This window comes from Eptesicus fuscus, chromosome 4, assembly GCF_027574615.1.
Source record: "Eptesicus fuscus isolate TK198812 chromosome 4, DD_ASM_mEF_20220401, whole genome shotgun sequence".
Lineage (NCBI taxonomy): Eukaryota > Metazoa > Chordata > Mammalia > Chiroptera > Vespertilionidae > Eptesicus > Eptesicus fuscus.
The window spans coordinates 67,045,686-67,062,807 of NC_072476.1; the positions used below are offsets into that span (position 1 = coordinate 67,045,686).

At 36.6% G+C, this 17,122-nt stretch overlaps 1 protein-coding gene across 1 annotated transcript in view; it reads left to right on the forward strand.

The window, feature by feature from the left end:
* Positions 1-17,122, forward strand: part of EDIL3 (EGF like repeats and discoidin domains 3) — a 392,540-nt gene that overhangs the window by 247,243 nt on the left and 128,175 nt on the right. The window contains exon 6 of the mRNA XM_008162007.3: positions 2,304-2,485. Coding sequence (XP_008160229.1) covers positions 2,304-2,485 — 182 coding nt within the window. The remainder of the gene's footprint in view (positions 1-2,303; positions 2,486-17,122) is intronic.

The window sequence follows — 17,122 nt, forward strand, 5'->3', positions numbered from 1 at the left end:
TAACAACAAGACAGCTTATGTGAAACACTTTGTAAACTGTGAAGCCATATATATTTGCATTTTTTGTTTGCATGAATGACTAGTGAGGACACGGCAAAGATTTGGAGTCTTATTGGTTTTGGCTTATATGATAATGCAACAGTTCACAGCCAATAAGGGGAGGTTGGTTGGTCAAGAGTACTGATAAAGTAGGCATTAAATAGTGTGGTCTGAGGACTAATAACTTTTTAAATGGTTACAAATTCGGTGAAGGTGTCCAATTCAGCATAGGGTATTTAGAAGTACACAACTAAATGGTACAGAGTTCTTTCTCAGGCTGTCATGCAGTCTAATTAATCAAAGCTGGCTCCCTAGGTCAGCCATTCTACTGACTGGCCTGCAATAAATGGCTTTCCTGCCTGCTGCATTTTCCCACCCAAACATTGCACAAATCAAGGACAAGGATACTTGAGATGCCTTTCATGGCAATATTCCTAAAAAGTCAGCTTCCTAAAGTTGTTTAAAATCAAAGTGTCATCATGAACGTCTCAGTACTTTCATGAAGTCTGTAAAAATCTTACAACATGGAAACTAAAGCAAGAATCCAAAGGCATTTGAGTTTTCTACATTAATTATTTTGGAAAGTGAAAATCAGATAATCTGTAACTCGTAATACTGCAATTCTGAAAATGAATGGCTTCTTGATTTAATGACTTCAAAATGATATAGTACACCTTCATGAAGTGCTAAACAGCTCTAATTACACGTTTTATAAAAGATCTTAGTATCTAAATTTAACTTATTGAGTGAGTGATTTATTAATCATTAGTCACAGAGAGTCAATTTTTGGTGTATTAATGTCATTTTACAAATAAAGTCTGATTAAGATGGTCACTTATCCACATTCTTTTGTCCTTTTTATAAACAGTGTTTAATATAAAGCAATGGGAGAAATGCTAGTGATGTGCTTAGAGCTAATTATTCTCTGCTCATGAGATAGAAAAAAGAGATGTTTTTGCTTAATGAAAAATGGTTACTAGTGGAAAACATCATTGTAAATTTTAAAAAAATGATAATCCAGCTGAAGATTTCTTTTTTTCATATTTTTAACCTCAAACTGATGTATACATTTAATAACAGACAAATGCTGGACTTTAATAGTAATTAAAATATATAAAATATGCTTGGTGGCCATCACTGACCAAGTTGGCTTCTATAGAGTGGCACTTAATAATGGTAGTGTGGTCCTTTAATAATTTCAGAAATTTTGAAAAATTATTGTATATTTTATAATAAGGTTATTATATTTATTATACAAATCTAATTTAGCAAAAGTTGAGTATATTGTATGAAATGTTAATGAAATTAAGAAAACAAGATGTTACCTTTTATTATTTATTAGAAGCCCAATGCATGAAAATTCATGCAAGAATAGGCCTTCCTTCCCCCGGCTGCTGGCACCAGCTTCCCTCTGGCACCCAGGACCCAGACTGCTTCCCTCCTCTGGTTGCCCGCAGGCACCCAGGACCCGGGCTGGCTTCCCTCCAGCCCCGGCTACATCAGGAAGGACGTCCAGAATGATGTCCGGTCTAATTAGCATATTACCCTTTTATTATTATAGATAATATTACTTAATGAATTTTGGATTTACTGAGTGGTATACATATGGTTGTGTATAATGTCAGAGAGTTTACCTGTTTACTTTATAAAAACAATGTGTCAACGTGTTTTCTATTATTTATAACATAGCACAAGTTATTATTGTAATGTTTTTAAATGTTGACAGATTTACACATTGCTTATTTTTTTGTGAAATCATAACTGACACTAGTTATAAAAACGTAAGTTAAAAAATTTATAGTAGTGCGAAATGCTAAGTCAGTGTGAAAATGATTCTGATACAAACTTAGAGGAAGGCTAGGAAAAAAACAATAGATCAACAGATATTTATTGAGAACTTATGATTTATGAGGCATGCCAGTCCCTAGGAGTATGAAATATGAGACAGGCCTTTTAAGGGCATTATTCTTTTATTGACATGATCACCAGCCAAAGGGTAATTGTACATAATGCAGTCATAACGCAGAAGGGAAATGTCCATTCAGTTGCCATACTCAAAAAAAGGAAGAAGAGGGCGTCCTGAGGAACAAGATATATTTCTTTCATGTAATGATTTGTAACATCTGTAAAGTCTGTGTGGCCTAAGTGGTGCCATGGTACAATTCAAAATCATTTTTAAAATATCTCTTATCAAATCTAGCCGTCGCATTTCAAATGTGGGTTATTTCTAATAACATTCACCTTTCTTTCTGATTTGTTTCCAGAATGCTCGGGCCCATTGGGAATTGAAGGTGGAATCATATCAAATCAGCAAATCACAGCTTCATCGACCCACCGAGCTCTTTTTGGACTCCAGAAGTGGTATCCCTACTATGCTCGCCTTAATAAGAAGGGGCTTATAAATGCCTGGACAGCAGCAGAAAACGACAGATGGTCATGGATTCAGGTAACAGATGGGATGGGATGAGGTTCCTGCTAAAGAATGACCAGAGTCACTTCAGAGAGAACACAATGAGAGCCCAAACTGGCTTTTCTTCATGGTCACAGAGGAAAAGACAATTTACTTACAAGTCCAAATTGGCTATCAACTCTGAAACTGTGAAAAACATACATTCCATTGATAAGAGGGTTAAAAATTTTAAATCTATGGGTTATGAATTTCACTATTTAGGTACGTATAAAAGAAAGGGTTTTTTACAATAACTGAAGGTATTTTAATATATACTTTCATTTATTATCATCAACCAGCTATTTTTCAAAACAGGAGAACACAATGAGCGACTGAGGTAGTAAGTGATTTTGCAAAGATGGAATAGATGGTAGCAATTCCAGTTCCTTATATTAAATTCAGTTAAATGCTTTTTGGCCACTTAGCTGAAGTGAGACAGTAAATTAATATTAGGAGGACACAAAAGGTGCTCAAACCTGTTTTCTGTGAAAAGATTATTGCTCTGTTGGAGGGCGGGAGAGCACATTAATAATATCTAACAAGTCATTGATGAGTGCTAAATAGAAGGAAAGTCCAATACACAATGGAGTCAGAGAAAGAAGTAATTAATTATCATGAAAAGCTTCTCGGGAAAGATAGATTTTGAGGCAGGCCTTAGAAAAATGTCTTTCAATAGAGACTAGAAGCCAAGGGGATAGCATGATCAGAGAGGTCAGGTGAGAATCTGGAGAACATCACAAAGAAAATCATGATTTGTGTATAGGCTGCTGGAGGAATGCGTTTACATTTAGTATGTGAGTTTAGTGTGCCTTAGGGTTTTTACATACTAAAAGGTTTAGCCTTATTTCTTTGGAATAGGAAGCTATTACAGAATTATGATTTATTTAGGTAGCTGATCTGTTTTATCTATTTACTACATATTTTGTGCCAAGGTAATTTTTACCACAGGACTTTGATGTGACATTATTAGGTGCAATGTATAGGGGCTGCTTTACATGCAGTTGATAGGAAGGAAAATTGATTTATGGCCAAATAGCTTATTTTAGGAATAGGGCCATAATCTCCTTCAGATGATTTCTTTGTTCGGGTTTCTTGTGAATTTTTACATACCCTATATACGTTTATTTCATCCATATGACTCTACATGGCTACCTAATATATTTTTTTGTTTTTTATGAATTTATATTTGTGTGCATTTGCAGAAATTGCTTCTTAAATTACACATTATTTTTCTAATCTATAGCCACATGTGCAATGAGAATTCTAGATAAAGGAAATGGCACATCCGTATAGTTTCAATCCCAGACTAATGAATAGCCCATCATAGTTTAAAATAGACCCTCCTCTACCCCCCAAATGTGCTTGCATTCTACTTGCAAAAAATTAATCCAGAGACCATTTTTATTTGACTATTATAAAATGCATTAGTGGAATTTAGTTCATGATAAAACTTTAGAAATTAACTTTTAGAACAGAAATTGCAGGACAATTGAGAGATGGTATTACCAGTTTGCATCAAGATTTCTGTTTAGCAGATTATGCGTGTGAGCTTCAGTGACTGCCATGTTTTCAATAAACTATAAATAGCATACTTTTGCAGTGGTTTCTCTGAGAAACTCTGCATTAAAGTTTCTGACATTCTGATGTTCTGATATTTCATTTTAGTTTGTTCCAGTTTGTTGCTTACTTAACACTAATGCATCATTATGCCTTTCAAAGTATAAAGGAATGTTTTTTAAGCCCATGGTAGATAAATATAACTTGGTCAACTTACGTAGAATATTTAAATATTTCTTTTACTTTTAAGGGCACTTTATTATGATTACTATTATTATAATTATAATTATTTTGCTATTAGTGTGCAGATGATAATGAGGTCTTAGAGAATAACAGTAAAAATAAATAAAAAGGGTTTCATATTGAATGAAGATATCTTGCAGATAATGGGAGGAAAATTGAAAGCTCACCATTGTTATTCATTAACTAGAGTCCCAGTGCATGAATTCGTGCCTGGTTGGGGTCCCTCTGCCTGTCTGGGGATCGATCAGGACTGGCCGGCTAGGGGAAGGACCTTGGGAGGTTGGCTGTGGGAGCTCACTAACTACCAGGGGGCAGCTCCTGCATTGAGCGTCTGCCCTTTGGTGGTCAGTGCACATCATAGCTACTACCGGCTGGTCGTCCGGTCATCTGGTCGTAACAGTTGCTTAGGCTTTTATATGTATAGATATTTGTGACTGTGTTCAGAGTATATATTATGTATTGTATTATTTAATACTGACTTTCTAAGTTATTTTGTGAAAATATAAAATGTTATCCCTTAAAAATAATCATATTTAACGGGCTCTGGGAAGACAGACCATGTACCAAATTTTCTGTGTTGAACATTATTAATTTTCTTGTCACTTAATTTTTAATCAGTCCTTCAAATGAAACATTTAAGCACTTTGCTTAAACTCACTTAAAATGAGCATAGTATTCACTTAGTTTTTCAGGTGAATGACTCACATGCAGTAATTAGTATTCAATTCCATTTTATTCCTTGTCTTGATGAATAAAAATTGAAATTGAAATTGCCATTTTAATTTTAACACACTCAAAAAGCAATCATTGATGGCACCATAATGTTCATAGTTGGTTCTGGGTGTAAAGGATTGGTCTAGTGAATAAAGTTAAACAGAAATATGTTATTGTTTTCAAGTTTTTCTAATCTTTATTTCCCTAAATGATTTTTTTCAACTAATAAATCACTGCCTTAAACACTAACTTGTTCATTAGAATATCAATTTCTCTTTCTGACTGACATGTTAGAAATAGCAACTTTGCACAATTACGGAAATTCTAGAGGTCTGGTGCACGAAACTTGTACACTTGGGGGGGAAATCCCTCAGCCCAGATTGCGAGAGGGCACATGCCAGGCCAAGGGACCCCACCAGTGCACGATTGGGGCCAGGGAGGAATGAGGGAGATTGTCCAGCCGGAAAGGGACCACGGGAGGGCTCCAGGGTGTGTCCAGCCCATCTCGCTCAGTCCCGATTGGCCAGACCCCAGCAGCAAGCTAACCTACTGGTTGGAGTGTCTATCCCCTGGTGGTCAGTGCACGTCATAGCAAACAGTTGAATGGCCTTAGCATATCATTAGCATATTATGCTTTGATTGGTTGAATGGCTGACCAGACACTTAGCATATTAGGCTTTTATTATATAGGATGTCTTGGTTTAGCTCATATAGAAATGCAAAAACTTATTTAAACCTTCTGGGTACTTGGCTACCTGACTTAGGTTAGTCAGGATGACTATTTGTTTATTTTGAAAAATAATTATTTTCTGTTATTTTTCCTTTTTATAGCTACATGTATTAAAATATTATATGTTTAAAATTTTCTGAGGTAATTGTGTTTTAATGTATTTCCAGTTTCATTTTTCATCCGTTCAACAAACATGTACTGAACAAATATCTCCACTGTGTTTTACTAGGCACTAGAGAAAAGACAGCACTTGCCTTCAAAATGCTCTCAGTATAAGATATAGAAAAGCAGTCCTGGCTGGTGTGGCTCTGTTGGTTAGGTGTCATCTGTGCACGGAAAGGTTGCCAGTTTGACTCCAAGTCAGGGCACATGTCGGGTTGCGGTCTTGATCCTTGCGGGGGTGGGGGGGTGGTGGTGCAGGAAGCAGTGGTTAGATGTTTCCCTCTCACATGGATGTTTCTCTCTCCCTTTCTCCCTCTCCTTCCTCTCTCTGAAAAATCAATAAAAATACATTTTTGAAAGATATAGAAAAGCAAACGGGATAAATATAACCACAAACTTTTGTGACCTGATCTACATCATCTGCTAACCATTTTGTTTGCACAAATAGCCTACTTTTAATAGAACTTTTGTTAAACTAAAAACTAGTTGAACATAATGTATAGACTATGAAAGGATAGAAATCCCCGTTACACTATGTATTACATAGCTATATTATTACCTGCAAATCAATTTGATGTGTGTACCTAGGCAAAGCCATAATTTTCCTTAGAAAGTTAATTTACCAGTAGTTTCAGTACTAGTATTTTATCACTGAGAAAAATTGGTTTTGATCTTTCTCTTTTAATAATTTATTACCCTTTTTAGAAAATGTGAATATGATCTTAATATGTTCCTTTTCCATATGCCACAGAGTCTGTGAGGAAGAGAGATACTAGTTTCTCGATCTTGAATGTGCACAGGAGTCACATGGCTTACTGGGTGAAAAGAGAAATGTGTGCATTGCCCCACTGATCTCCTGCAGGTTGTCCCTGGACTGCACTGTAATAATGTGTTTCCTCAGCTCATCAAGCCTGGATTTGTACTGCTCAAGTTACATTCAAACATCAACCAATGAAATTTAAAAACACTTTTGCTTGATGATGTGGCACTTTATGGTTGGAATTGCAGGTAGGGATAACCTCACAGGTGGCAGGAAAGGAAAGAACAGTGAAGAAAAATAAGGAAGGATAGTGGGAAATATGTGACCCAGAAAATCTCTAAACCATAGGGAGCCAGAACCATGTTCTATAGCCTGGTCAGAAGTGCATCCATTTTTAGTAGCAATTCATAAGTAAGCAGTATATTGTACAATTTATAAGTATTTTCAACTGCTAATGTTCCCAAATGGCTATTCAATTCTTCATTGTTAGAAAATTTAAAATATTCCAAAGCAAGACCATCTGACTTTTGCATTTTTAAACAAAATAATAGAGTAGAAAACATGGGCCCAGAAAAGAATTATGCAAGTGCAAATTATGTTACAAATTTACATCCTGGAGTACAAATTCCATAAATAGTGGGGGTTTTTTTTCCTAAAACTTTGTGAACAGTAGAATTCAAAATGGTGCAAAAAGTAGAGTAACATTTATTTCACTGAAAAGCCGGTATATAATATCTGTGAAAAGTTATTTGGTTCTTATAGACACCTGAAGTTCCTTGATACAGAGAAACAATTTTTAAAAACACCAAACTTAATAAGTAGATTTTATTTTTCTGGTTGTTTCTAGTTATAGAGCCCAAATTACATATGTATATGTTTTGTATCTGCATACACGTATGTATAGATTCTAATCCATCTGTACTGCTTCTTCATTCAAACAGAAACTATTTTAGCCAGTTTTTTTCCTGGAAAAATAAAAGTTACATTTCCCTTTAAACTCCCATCCTTTTTAAACACCTCTCTAAGCCAATTATATCGGGACATTAATATATTGCTTTTCTAATTATATCTTTAAAAAAAAACAATAATCCTGGATGGAAAACTACTGTTTTAAGTTGTTTATTAGAAATAAGCTTTCATACATAGGCAGGTGTGTTTAAAAATGTGTTAATTTTTTGTTTTAAAAACAAGTCACTTAACATTAAGTAAAGATGACTTCTTGCCTCTGTACTAAAATAATATATTTAGTCTCTAATTATTTGGTCATTTACCACATTCATACTAACATAGCAGCTTTAAAGGATGTGTTGGTGAGCTTAACTGCAGATTCTATGAGCTATGGAATATATGATTAAGCATGTAGTGATTATTCTCTAATTTAAAATTAGCTGTACAGGGAATCCCTTTTCTTTCCTTTAAGCTGCTTCCTCTCTGACTTTCAGCACCTAAGACCTCATTGGCCTGGATTTCTTGCTGATCCTCAAATTCATCTGGCTGTTTTCTGCTTCTGTGCTTTAGGCGCATACTAGTACACTTTAAGGTTCATCTATGGGGACCATCTACCAGCCTTGTTTAAATTCTGCTCCTTTATCCCCTTCTCTATAACATGATTCCTGGAATTCCTGCTTTTTATCTCCAAAGATGGAAGTGACTACAGTGTCCTTTTTCTCCATTCTGCCAGCTGTTTATTTTAATCATAGTAACTAACATACCTTTGTAGTTACAATTTACCTTTCTCTTTCTTGTCCTTTACCCATTTGGTCATAGGAATTACATCTGATTCAAATGGATTTCCATAGCACCTTGAATTTAAAAAATTCAATAGGTACAGATTATTGAATAATAGAGGAAGAGAGAATATTGAACAAAACAGGTGGAGGAGAGGTAATGTTTATTTTCACATGGTCCGTATACTGCATTGAGTGGTACTGAAAATGCCCAAACAATTCAATTCACTGTGTTCAGCTATTATATACTGACTAGTGGCCCTGTGCATGAAATTTGTACACATTAAAAGGGTATTAATTAGAGGAAATATTTTAATATTGCTATTTGACCTTTATAATAGAAGTGTCAGAGATGAAAGAAAATTAGTAAAATGTATATGAAAATCTCCCTCCTGTCAGAATCTGGGGTGCGTTGCAGGACCTAGAGTCAAGTCCCTGCCCACCACCCACACGTGCTTTGAAAACGCAGGAGACCCAGACCCAGCCGGCCCCTCCCCTGTCAAGCCCATCCGGGTCGGGGGGGGGGGGGGGGGCGCAGTCTCAGGTCCACAGCCTGGCACCAGGTGGGGGGTGCAGTCTCAGGTCCCCGTCAAGCCCCCCACGGCGGGGGGCGCAGCCTGAGGTCCCTTGCCCTGGCCAGGCGCCATGCAGACTCAGGTTCCTGTTGTTCGGTCGTGACGTTACAGTGTCCCGGCTAATTTGCATATTCCTCTATTATATAGATAGATATTTGGGTTGTGCCATCTAAGCACCATACCACTGCTGTCATATGTGGTACATCTCCCCACAATACAGAAAATGCCTTATCCATCTGGGCAGCAGGAGGGTCACACATTCTGCAAATCTGAACAGCCCATACTTTCCTCTGTAATCAGTGCAAACCACTTAATAAGCAACATTATTTGGGCATGGGTGATATTTGTAAGGTGTTCACCCAGAGGTCTGCTAGCTAAGCTCTGAGTACCAAACACCAAAATATTCATCTTCTTCATGTATGCTGTGTTCCTGAAATGTTAAAAATTAGGTTTGTTTTACCTTCTTGCATATTTTTATGAATTTGTTATCGTAATTACACTATCATTGTTTGAAATGTTTGTTATAATTATTCATAAAATATAAAAAAAAAAATATAAAGAGTTATAGGGAATAACTTTAACACAATTTTTACTGAGTATTAAACTCTTAGTAGATTACTCAGTAAAACACCCTATATGAAAGACTTTTTTATCATATTTGCTATGTATTTTGGACATGAGAAAAACATTTTTAATTTAACGCTTGTATTTACAAACATTGAGACTTTAAATGCCTTGTGCTTCATTTTCAGGAATTACCAGGGTTATCTTTTAGCTTACAATACTGGTGGAGTGAAGTGACAATAATCTGAATTGATTGAAAGTAACAAGTCACCATTGTCATGGAAAAAAATTAAACATTCAGAGTTCAGAATCTCTACTTTCATAATCTACTTTGATCAAATACATAGTTCCCTCTTCAAATCTCTTCACATGACTATCCAAACAGCCTCAGGGCTATACTATATTCCAATATCTGGCACTTAGGACTAAAGGGGAGATAGTACACTGATTTCCTATCATTTTTCAGAGTTTCTTATGGTAACTTTTTTCTATATTGTTAAATGCACTCCTCAGTATTCCTGTGACTGTGAATTCAGCTTCAACCAAAGATGCTAAACCGGCTTATGAGACCGGCCCTATAAAGAAATGCTGCTTATGAATTAGTCTGCCAGCTACTGCCCCAATGCAACAATTCATCCTAATATGACTGCAGGGGTACCTCCTGCACGGCAGAGGGTCCACTGACCGCATGTCCTGAGTTCCTAGGGGTGAGAAATGCAGGGAAACAGAGGGGGAAAGTGAATCTGAGCTAAAGGTTTGATTGTACCTTCATGTTGATCTTCTGGGAACTAGTTGGGTTACTATTTGGATTGGGCTGAAGGAATCTCTTATTTCCACTGTAGACACTGAGTGAACTTGTTCTGCTCAAATGCATCAGTGAAAACCTCCTTGTGTTGAAAATGTGACCAAGTACCAAGCCACCTGGCCTGGTTCTGAAAGCTTTATTTTCTTGAGACAGCAATTAATTTGAAACCCTTTCCATTTGGGAGTGTTTGTTATTTTTGTTTAAAATTAACTGACAAGTAAAAGTTACCTTGGTAGTTAGTAAAAGTTACTATATTCCCGTATATATATGTTACAAGTGAATCTCATTATCCATAGTATTATATATTAGTGTTAAGATACTCTTAACAGCTATAACTATGTGCTATTTCAAGTGCTTTACATGTATTAATTCCAATTTCATGTAATTGGTATTGTTATAACTCTAATTATTCAGATGGGGAAATCTAGGCACAGAAAGATAAAATGTCCAAATGCAGTAAACTAGTAATGTGCACAGTTGAGATTCAAATGCAGGCAACTTGTGTGAAAGTCCAGCTCTAAACCATTGGTAGCCTCTGTGCTGTCCTTATTTTTTATAATTTAAATTCTTTATTGTTGAAAGTATTACATATGTCTCCTTTTCCCCATTGACCTCTTCCCAGCCTCTCCCACCTCTCACTCAGCACATGCCCTCATCCCCCTAGTGTCTGTGTCCACTGGTTTGGCTTATATGCATGCATGCAAGTCCTTTGGTTGATCTCGTACCTTCCTCCCCACCTTCCCCTGCCTTCCCTCTGAGGTTTGACCGTCTGTTTGATGCTTCTGTGGCTCTGGATCTATTTTTATTCATCAGTTTATGTTGTTCATTATATTCCATAAATGAGTGATATCATGTGATATTTATCTTTTCTGACTGGCTTATTTCACTTAGCATAATGCTCTCCAGGTTCATCCATCCTGTTGCAAAAGGAAAGAGTTCCTTCTTTTTTATAGCAGTGTAGTATTCCATTGTATAGCTCTACCACAGTTTTTAAATCCACTCACCTGCTGATGCCCATCAGCTGTACTATCCTTTCTTTGAAAGCTCTTGGAAGTTCTCATATATTTGGGGATGGTAGTTGGTATGGTGAAGTCTTCGATTTTCATAAGGCTTTTAAGGTGCCTACCCTATCTCATAAAATGTATATTTGTTCATAAGCAAGCAGTTCACCTCTAGCCTGAGATAGTGGTTCTCAAACTCAACTACATAAAAATTACCTGGAGAGCTTTTTAAACGTGGTCCCCATCCTTAGTTTCTGAATTAGTAGGTCAGAGTTGGGACCAGGGGACTACAGAGTGAGCGGTCGCCCCAAGGGGGTTTCGATATTGGTGGTGCTGAGAAAGAATAGTAATCACTGCCCTGGTGGAGATCCCAGTCTATCGAGAGAGACGTACTTAATCATACCTGAGCCCTTCTCATTATTAGAAGCAACTTAATTAAATAAATTAAGATGTTGCAAAAGTGTATTTAACTCTTCAAAATGAGACATCAGTGTGAAACATTTCAAACCAATGGAAGGCATCAAGTATTCACAAACCCAAGACCTAACTCCTTCAGGTGCTTTGGTGACATTTTATTGTCAACCTGCCTGTATGGGTATCTGCCTTAAGTGGGATCTCCCTTCCCCCATGAACTAGCTATAGTAATGCTTAATTGTTACCAAAGGATTTCTGTCTATAACATGAGGCCTTCAATAATTCTCTTAATTACATAGTAAAAGGATTGTAAAAATATCCACCTCCTTATGAGACCAAGCTTTTAATATGGTTTATTGTTAAATCCTCAGCCAGGTCTTAGGAATATTTAAGGGATAAATACTTATTTTCTATTCAATTTTAACATAATAAAAACATAAAAAAGCCATTTACCTCTCCCCAGCTGCTCCCACCTCTCAGCACATACCCTCATCCCCCTAGTGTCTTTTACATTTTTTATTACATTTACATTTTAATTATTAAAGGTGAATTTAGCATATTCACCATTTTTGAGGATGACATTGAGGACGTTTTTCCTGACAGAGGAACTAAGAGAAAGAAAGTCACAAGGAAATGGAAGGAACTCCAGGTACATCAGGGACTGGTCTTACTCTACTGAAAAGTTGGGTATATGTAACGGGAATAGGAGGGTAAAAGTCTATGAGTATAAGGAGATACTAGAATATTGAATACATCAATGCTAGACAAAAGTGGCCCTTCATGGTTATTGAAGGGTTTTCAGCAGGGTATGGACACTGTCAGAACTAGAGTTTAAGAAGATGACATGTCAGTGGTATGTATTGTGACTAGCCAACAGAATGCCCAGTGCTTATGAGGCATTTAGTAAAATGTTATTGGATGAGTATTGAACTGAGTGCAGAAGTGCGTCAAGGAGCAGGCACATCAGTTAGGAGGCATTTATTACTAACTGCCCGGAGGAGGACCCAAAATAGAATGGCAGCTGTTGAAATCAAAATAGAAAATAACATTGCAAGAGTGCCTGAGGGTGAAGCATTGACAACTGATTGAATTGTGTGTTAGCAGAGGGGAGGAAGGCAAAGAAAAATTAAATTTCAGGGTTTTGAGCTTGAGCATAGTTTTGGTACCATGAATAGAAATATATAAACCAGGGAAAGGAGTTGCCTGGAAAATGATGAATTTATTTTGGGTTTTAATGTTTTATTTCCTTGGAGGAAATCCTAATAACAGTGTCCAGCAGAAAATTGGAAGAGTGGGTTTACTATTCTGCATAGAGAGTGGAAGTGGATTAGGTGGATACTACCACCATGTGACACTTATATGCATATCATTGGCCATTTGTGAGTCACATGGCCACACTGAGTGGAATGGAAGGTTAAATGGTGTTGACTTTGAGTTGAAATAGATATTTAGGGGACAGATGGAAACTGCAAAATAGAGTATCTTCTCATAGTGGTGAACGTTTCCTTCTTTTTTAAATATATTTTTTATTGATTTCAGAGAAGAAGGGAGAGGGAGAGAGAGATAGAAACATCAATGATGAGAGAGAATCATTGATCGGCTGCCTCCTGCACGCCCCCTACTGGGGATCGAGCCCACAACCTGGGCATGTGCCCTGACCAGGAAACAAACTGTGACCTCTTGGTTCATAGGTAGATGCTCAACCACAGAGCCACACAGCTAGGCTGGGCGTTTCTTTTATTTCCATTTCCATTCCCATCAAAATAGTTTTTAAGGCAATAGCTTACCTAGAAACACCATTGTGCAGGACCCTTAGGAAGAAAAGAATTGAACTTTGAACTTCTGAACAAGTCCTCTCTACATTAACACCTTTATCAGGACATTTTATTTTTGTAGCATACATTGGTTACATTTTCTCCACCTATTGTTTTGTTGTTTTATTTCAGAGAAAGAGGAAGTGAGGAAGGGATGGGAAAAAGGGAGGGAGAAAGGGAGGGAGGGAGGAAGGGAGAGAGAGGGATCCATTTGTAGTTCTAGTGATTTATGCATTCATTGGTTGATTCTTTTATGTGCCCTGGCCAGGGATCAAACCCACAACCTTGGCATATCAGAATGACACTCTAAGCCAGTGGTCGGCAAACTCATTAGTCAACAGAGCCAAATATCAACAGTACAACGATTGAAATTTTTTTTTGAGAGCCAAATTTTTTAAACTTAAACTTCTTCTAATGCCACTTCTTCAAAATGTGGTATTTTGTGGACGAGCCACACTCAAGGGGCCAAAGAGCTGCATGTGGCTCTCGAGCCGCAGTTTGCCGACCACGGCTAAGCAACTGAGCTTAATGCTGTTATTGCTGCAACCGCTGCTATTTTCTCCAGAATAGATATATTTAATTAAAATAGTAGCTATTTCAGCCTAAGATTAGTATACTTAGTATAAATTGGTTTATTTTGTTCTGATTTTGGTTCTTGAAAAAAAATGATAAAGGTACCCCCCCCCCCCGCAATGGGCTCTCACATTTTGTCTTCTATTATATATTTAAAGTTGCAATAGCTTTGAAGTATTTCTTCTCTGAGTTCATGATACGTAGGCTATATTTTTATTTTTCAGATTTAAAAATATTATCTTAAACTGATGTCTCCTTTGTTTGTTACCATCATTAGTGCTGTTAAAAGACAGTGCTGAATTTCAGAAGTAGATGTGATTTTTCTTTATATCTCAGTTTTCCTAGCAAGAATGCAACCTAAACCAGTATTTTTACATAAAGATAGCTTTTAGGAAGCTCTTAAGCTTAAATATGATTATCTTGAAAAACAAAAGGCAAATAAGACATTTTAATATTGCCAGTGGATCTTAGCTCTTCTTTTCTTAGGAGCATTAACCCAGAGATGGAAAGTGTACCTAACGTTGAAAGAAGAGTACATTATCTAATATTTTTTAGAATGTTTTTCTTAGTTTCAAATCTGCCGTAGATGAACTAGTATTTATTGAGCAGTTACTATTTGCAGAGAGCTATTTGGGCAATAGACATGTTTTCTGTGCCCAGGTGGAGCTTGTTTAAGTAAAGAAAACATTTTAAATTATCTTATGTGGAACACTTCTACTTTATTGTGTGACATGTGAGTGGGGGAAAAGCTGTTTGATTTAATTCAGTGAACTTGGAGCCCATAACCATGTGCTGTGGGAAGGCACAGCATTTATGCTGTGGGTTCTAGTTGGATCTTCTGCTCCCTTTTGCTTCTTCGGGCTTAGAAACAAACAAACAAACAAAAAGCATCTTCCAAAATGACATCCAACTTCATCCAAGTTAATATATTCACTATCCCTTTTAAATATATTCATTGAACATTTCGATGTGCCAATTGCTGTTCTAGATGCCACATTCTCAAGGAAACCTTTCCTAACTTCACCCCACACCTTTATAGCTGCTTTTTATTTTCTTGTCTGGCTTTTCTCATGGGTTATCACAAGGACTACATAGGAGATTATTTTATTAGAAAAGCTGTATAAGGTAGGGGTACTGTCTCTTGGCTTACTTTGTATTCTCACCAACCACAAAGATTAAACAGGTAATAAATATGAACAGATGTGCTTCATAATTCTTTTGGTATTCCCAAAAGGATGTAGAACATTCTGTATTTCCTCAATTAATATTTATTAAATGAATAGTGTGAAAATAAATAAATCACATTACTTATACATCTAATACAAGTAAAATACATTTGCATAAGCTGTTATATTCTGCAGTGAAGCAATATGGTGATTAAGATCAGTAGTTCTGGGTTCATCTGGCCACTCTGTCTTTGAATGGCAGTACTGAACCACTCTAAGACAGCAATTTTCAGCTGGTGTGCTGCAGGAGACACACTGCTGTGCCACAAGAATTTTTAAAACATACAATGCCTACCTGTTACTCAGGGACACTGACCTCTTTTCCCTTAGATTGTCAAATAAAATAATGACAACAGCCAACACAATAGTAGCCATGCAGTGTGAATGCCCTTTCTTGATCCATAAATACATAGGTCATATAATAGAATTGCATATTATTGGTCATGTTGCATAATAAGTTTGTGTCTGACTGGTTAATTATTGGTACCAGAAAACCTTATATATAAGTACAGGCATGTGATTATTTTTTAAAAAGTCACTTTGGAGAAAAAAGTGTAGATAAGTACTATTATTAATTTTTGTAAATCAAAATTATACTATTTTTTTTTTCAGATCATGAAACAATGTGTTGTGGTGTTGTGTGTTTTTTTTGGTGTGCTGAAGAATTTTACTAAGTAATTTATGTGTGCCATGAGATGAGAATGGTTGAAAATCACTGCTCTAAGATATAACTTCTTTAGATATAAAGTGGCAAAAAAAAAGGAGAGTGGCTTCTTAGGATTGTTGTGAAGATTATATTATAGGTGCTTAATCACATATTGGTCATACAGCTAGTGATTAATAAATTTTACAATTTTACTCATTCAACAAATATATATTGAGAGTTATAGCCAAGACTTTTAACTGTCTCCCAACAGCCTTTCCTCCTATTCCCATAGCAAGATGATTATTAGCTAAGCATGTTTTTACCTCAGACATAGCCTTATTCCTAATTGTTAACATCTGGTCAGCAAAATTATATATTCTATTTTCTTCCTTCTAAATTTTAAGTAATTTAAATTTTGCTATTCAAAATTGTTTGGTATGGTGAAACTCTGTTTCTTTGAAAACATGAAAAATACTACTTTTCTACTTGTTTAAGAAATAGATGTTGGACAAGAGGGGTATGTGGGGAGTAGAAGTTTTTCTGGGGTTGGTTTTGGTCTTTGTGAATTCTTCTTCTTACTTCTACAGGAGCAGAGAGGACCAAAATGTCCCCACCATCTTCCAATTTGGCCCATTCAGAAGACCAGAATTGTCCAATTTATTTCTTAGGGTTAACACAAAGAGCAAATGAAATAATCTATCATGTGTATAAAAGCAATTTGAAAAGGAAAATTAAGTAAATAGTCTAGCCCTGGCAGAGTGGCTCAGTTGGTTGAAGCCTTGTCCTTTACACCGAAAGGTTGTAGGTTCACTTCCAGTCAGGTTGTTAATGGTGGGGTGTCCTCCATGTCTCCACTTGTTACTGGTGGAAGTGGGATTCTTAAGGCCCCCACAGGAGGAGAATGTATTGTGGAAAGCTTTATTGATGATGGAATATTAAGGGAATACCATTCTAAGGTTCCATCTCCCTCCGTTCCACCATGGAAAAGTCCCATTTTGTCTTGGGGGGCGGCGGAGGGGAGATCAAAGCTAGTGCCCAAAGTCTTTGCTATGGAGTCCATTTCAGTCCAGCATCTGTAGCTTAGCTTGTGTTCCCTGCTGCAGGCCATTGAATGTAGTTTGCA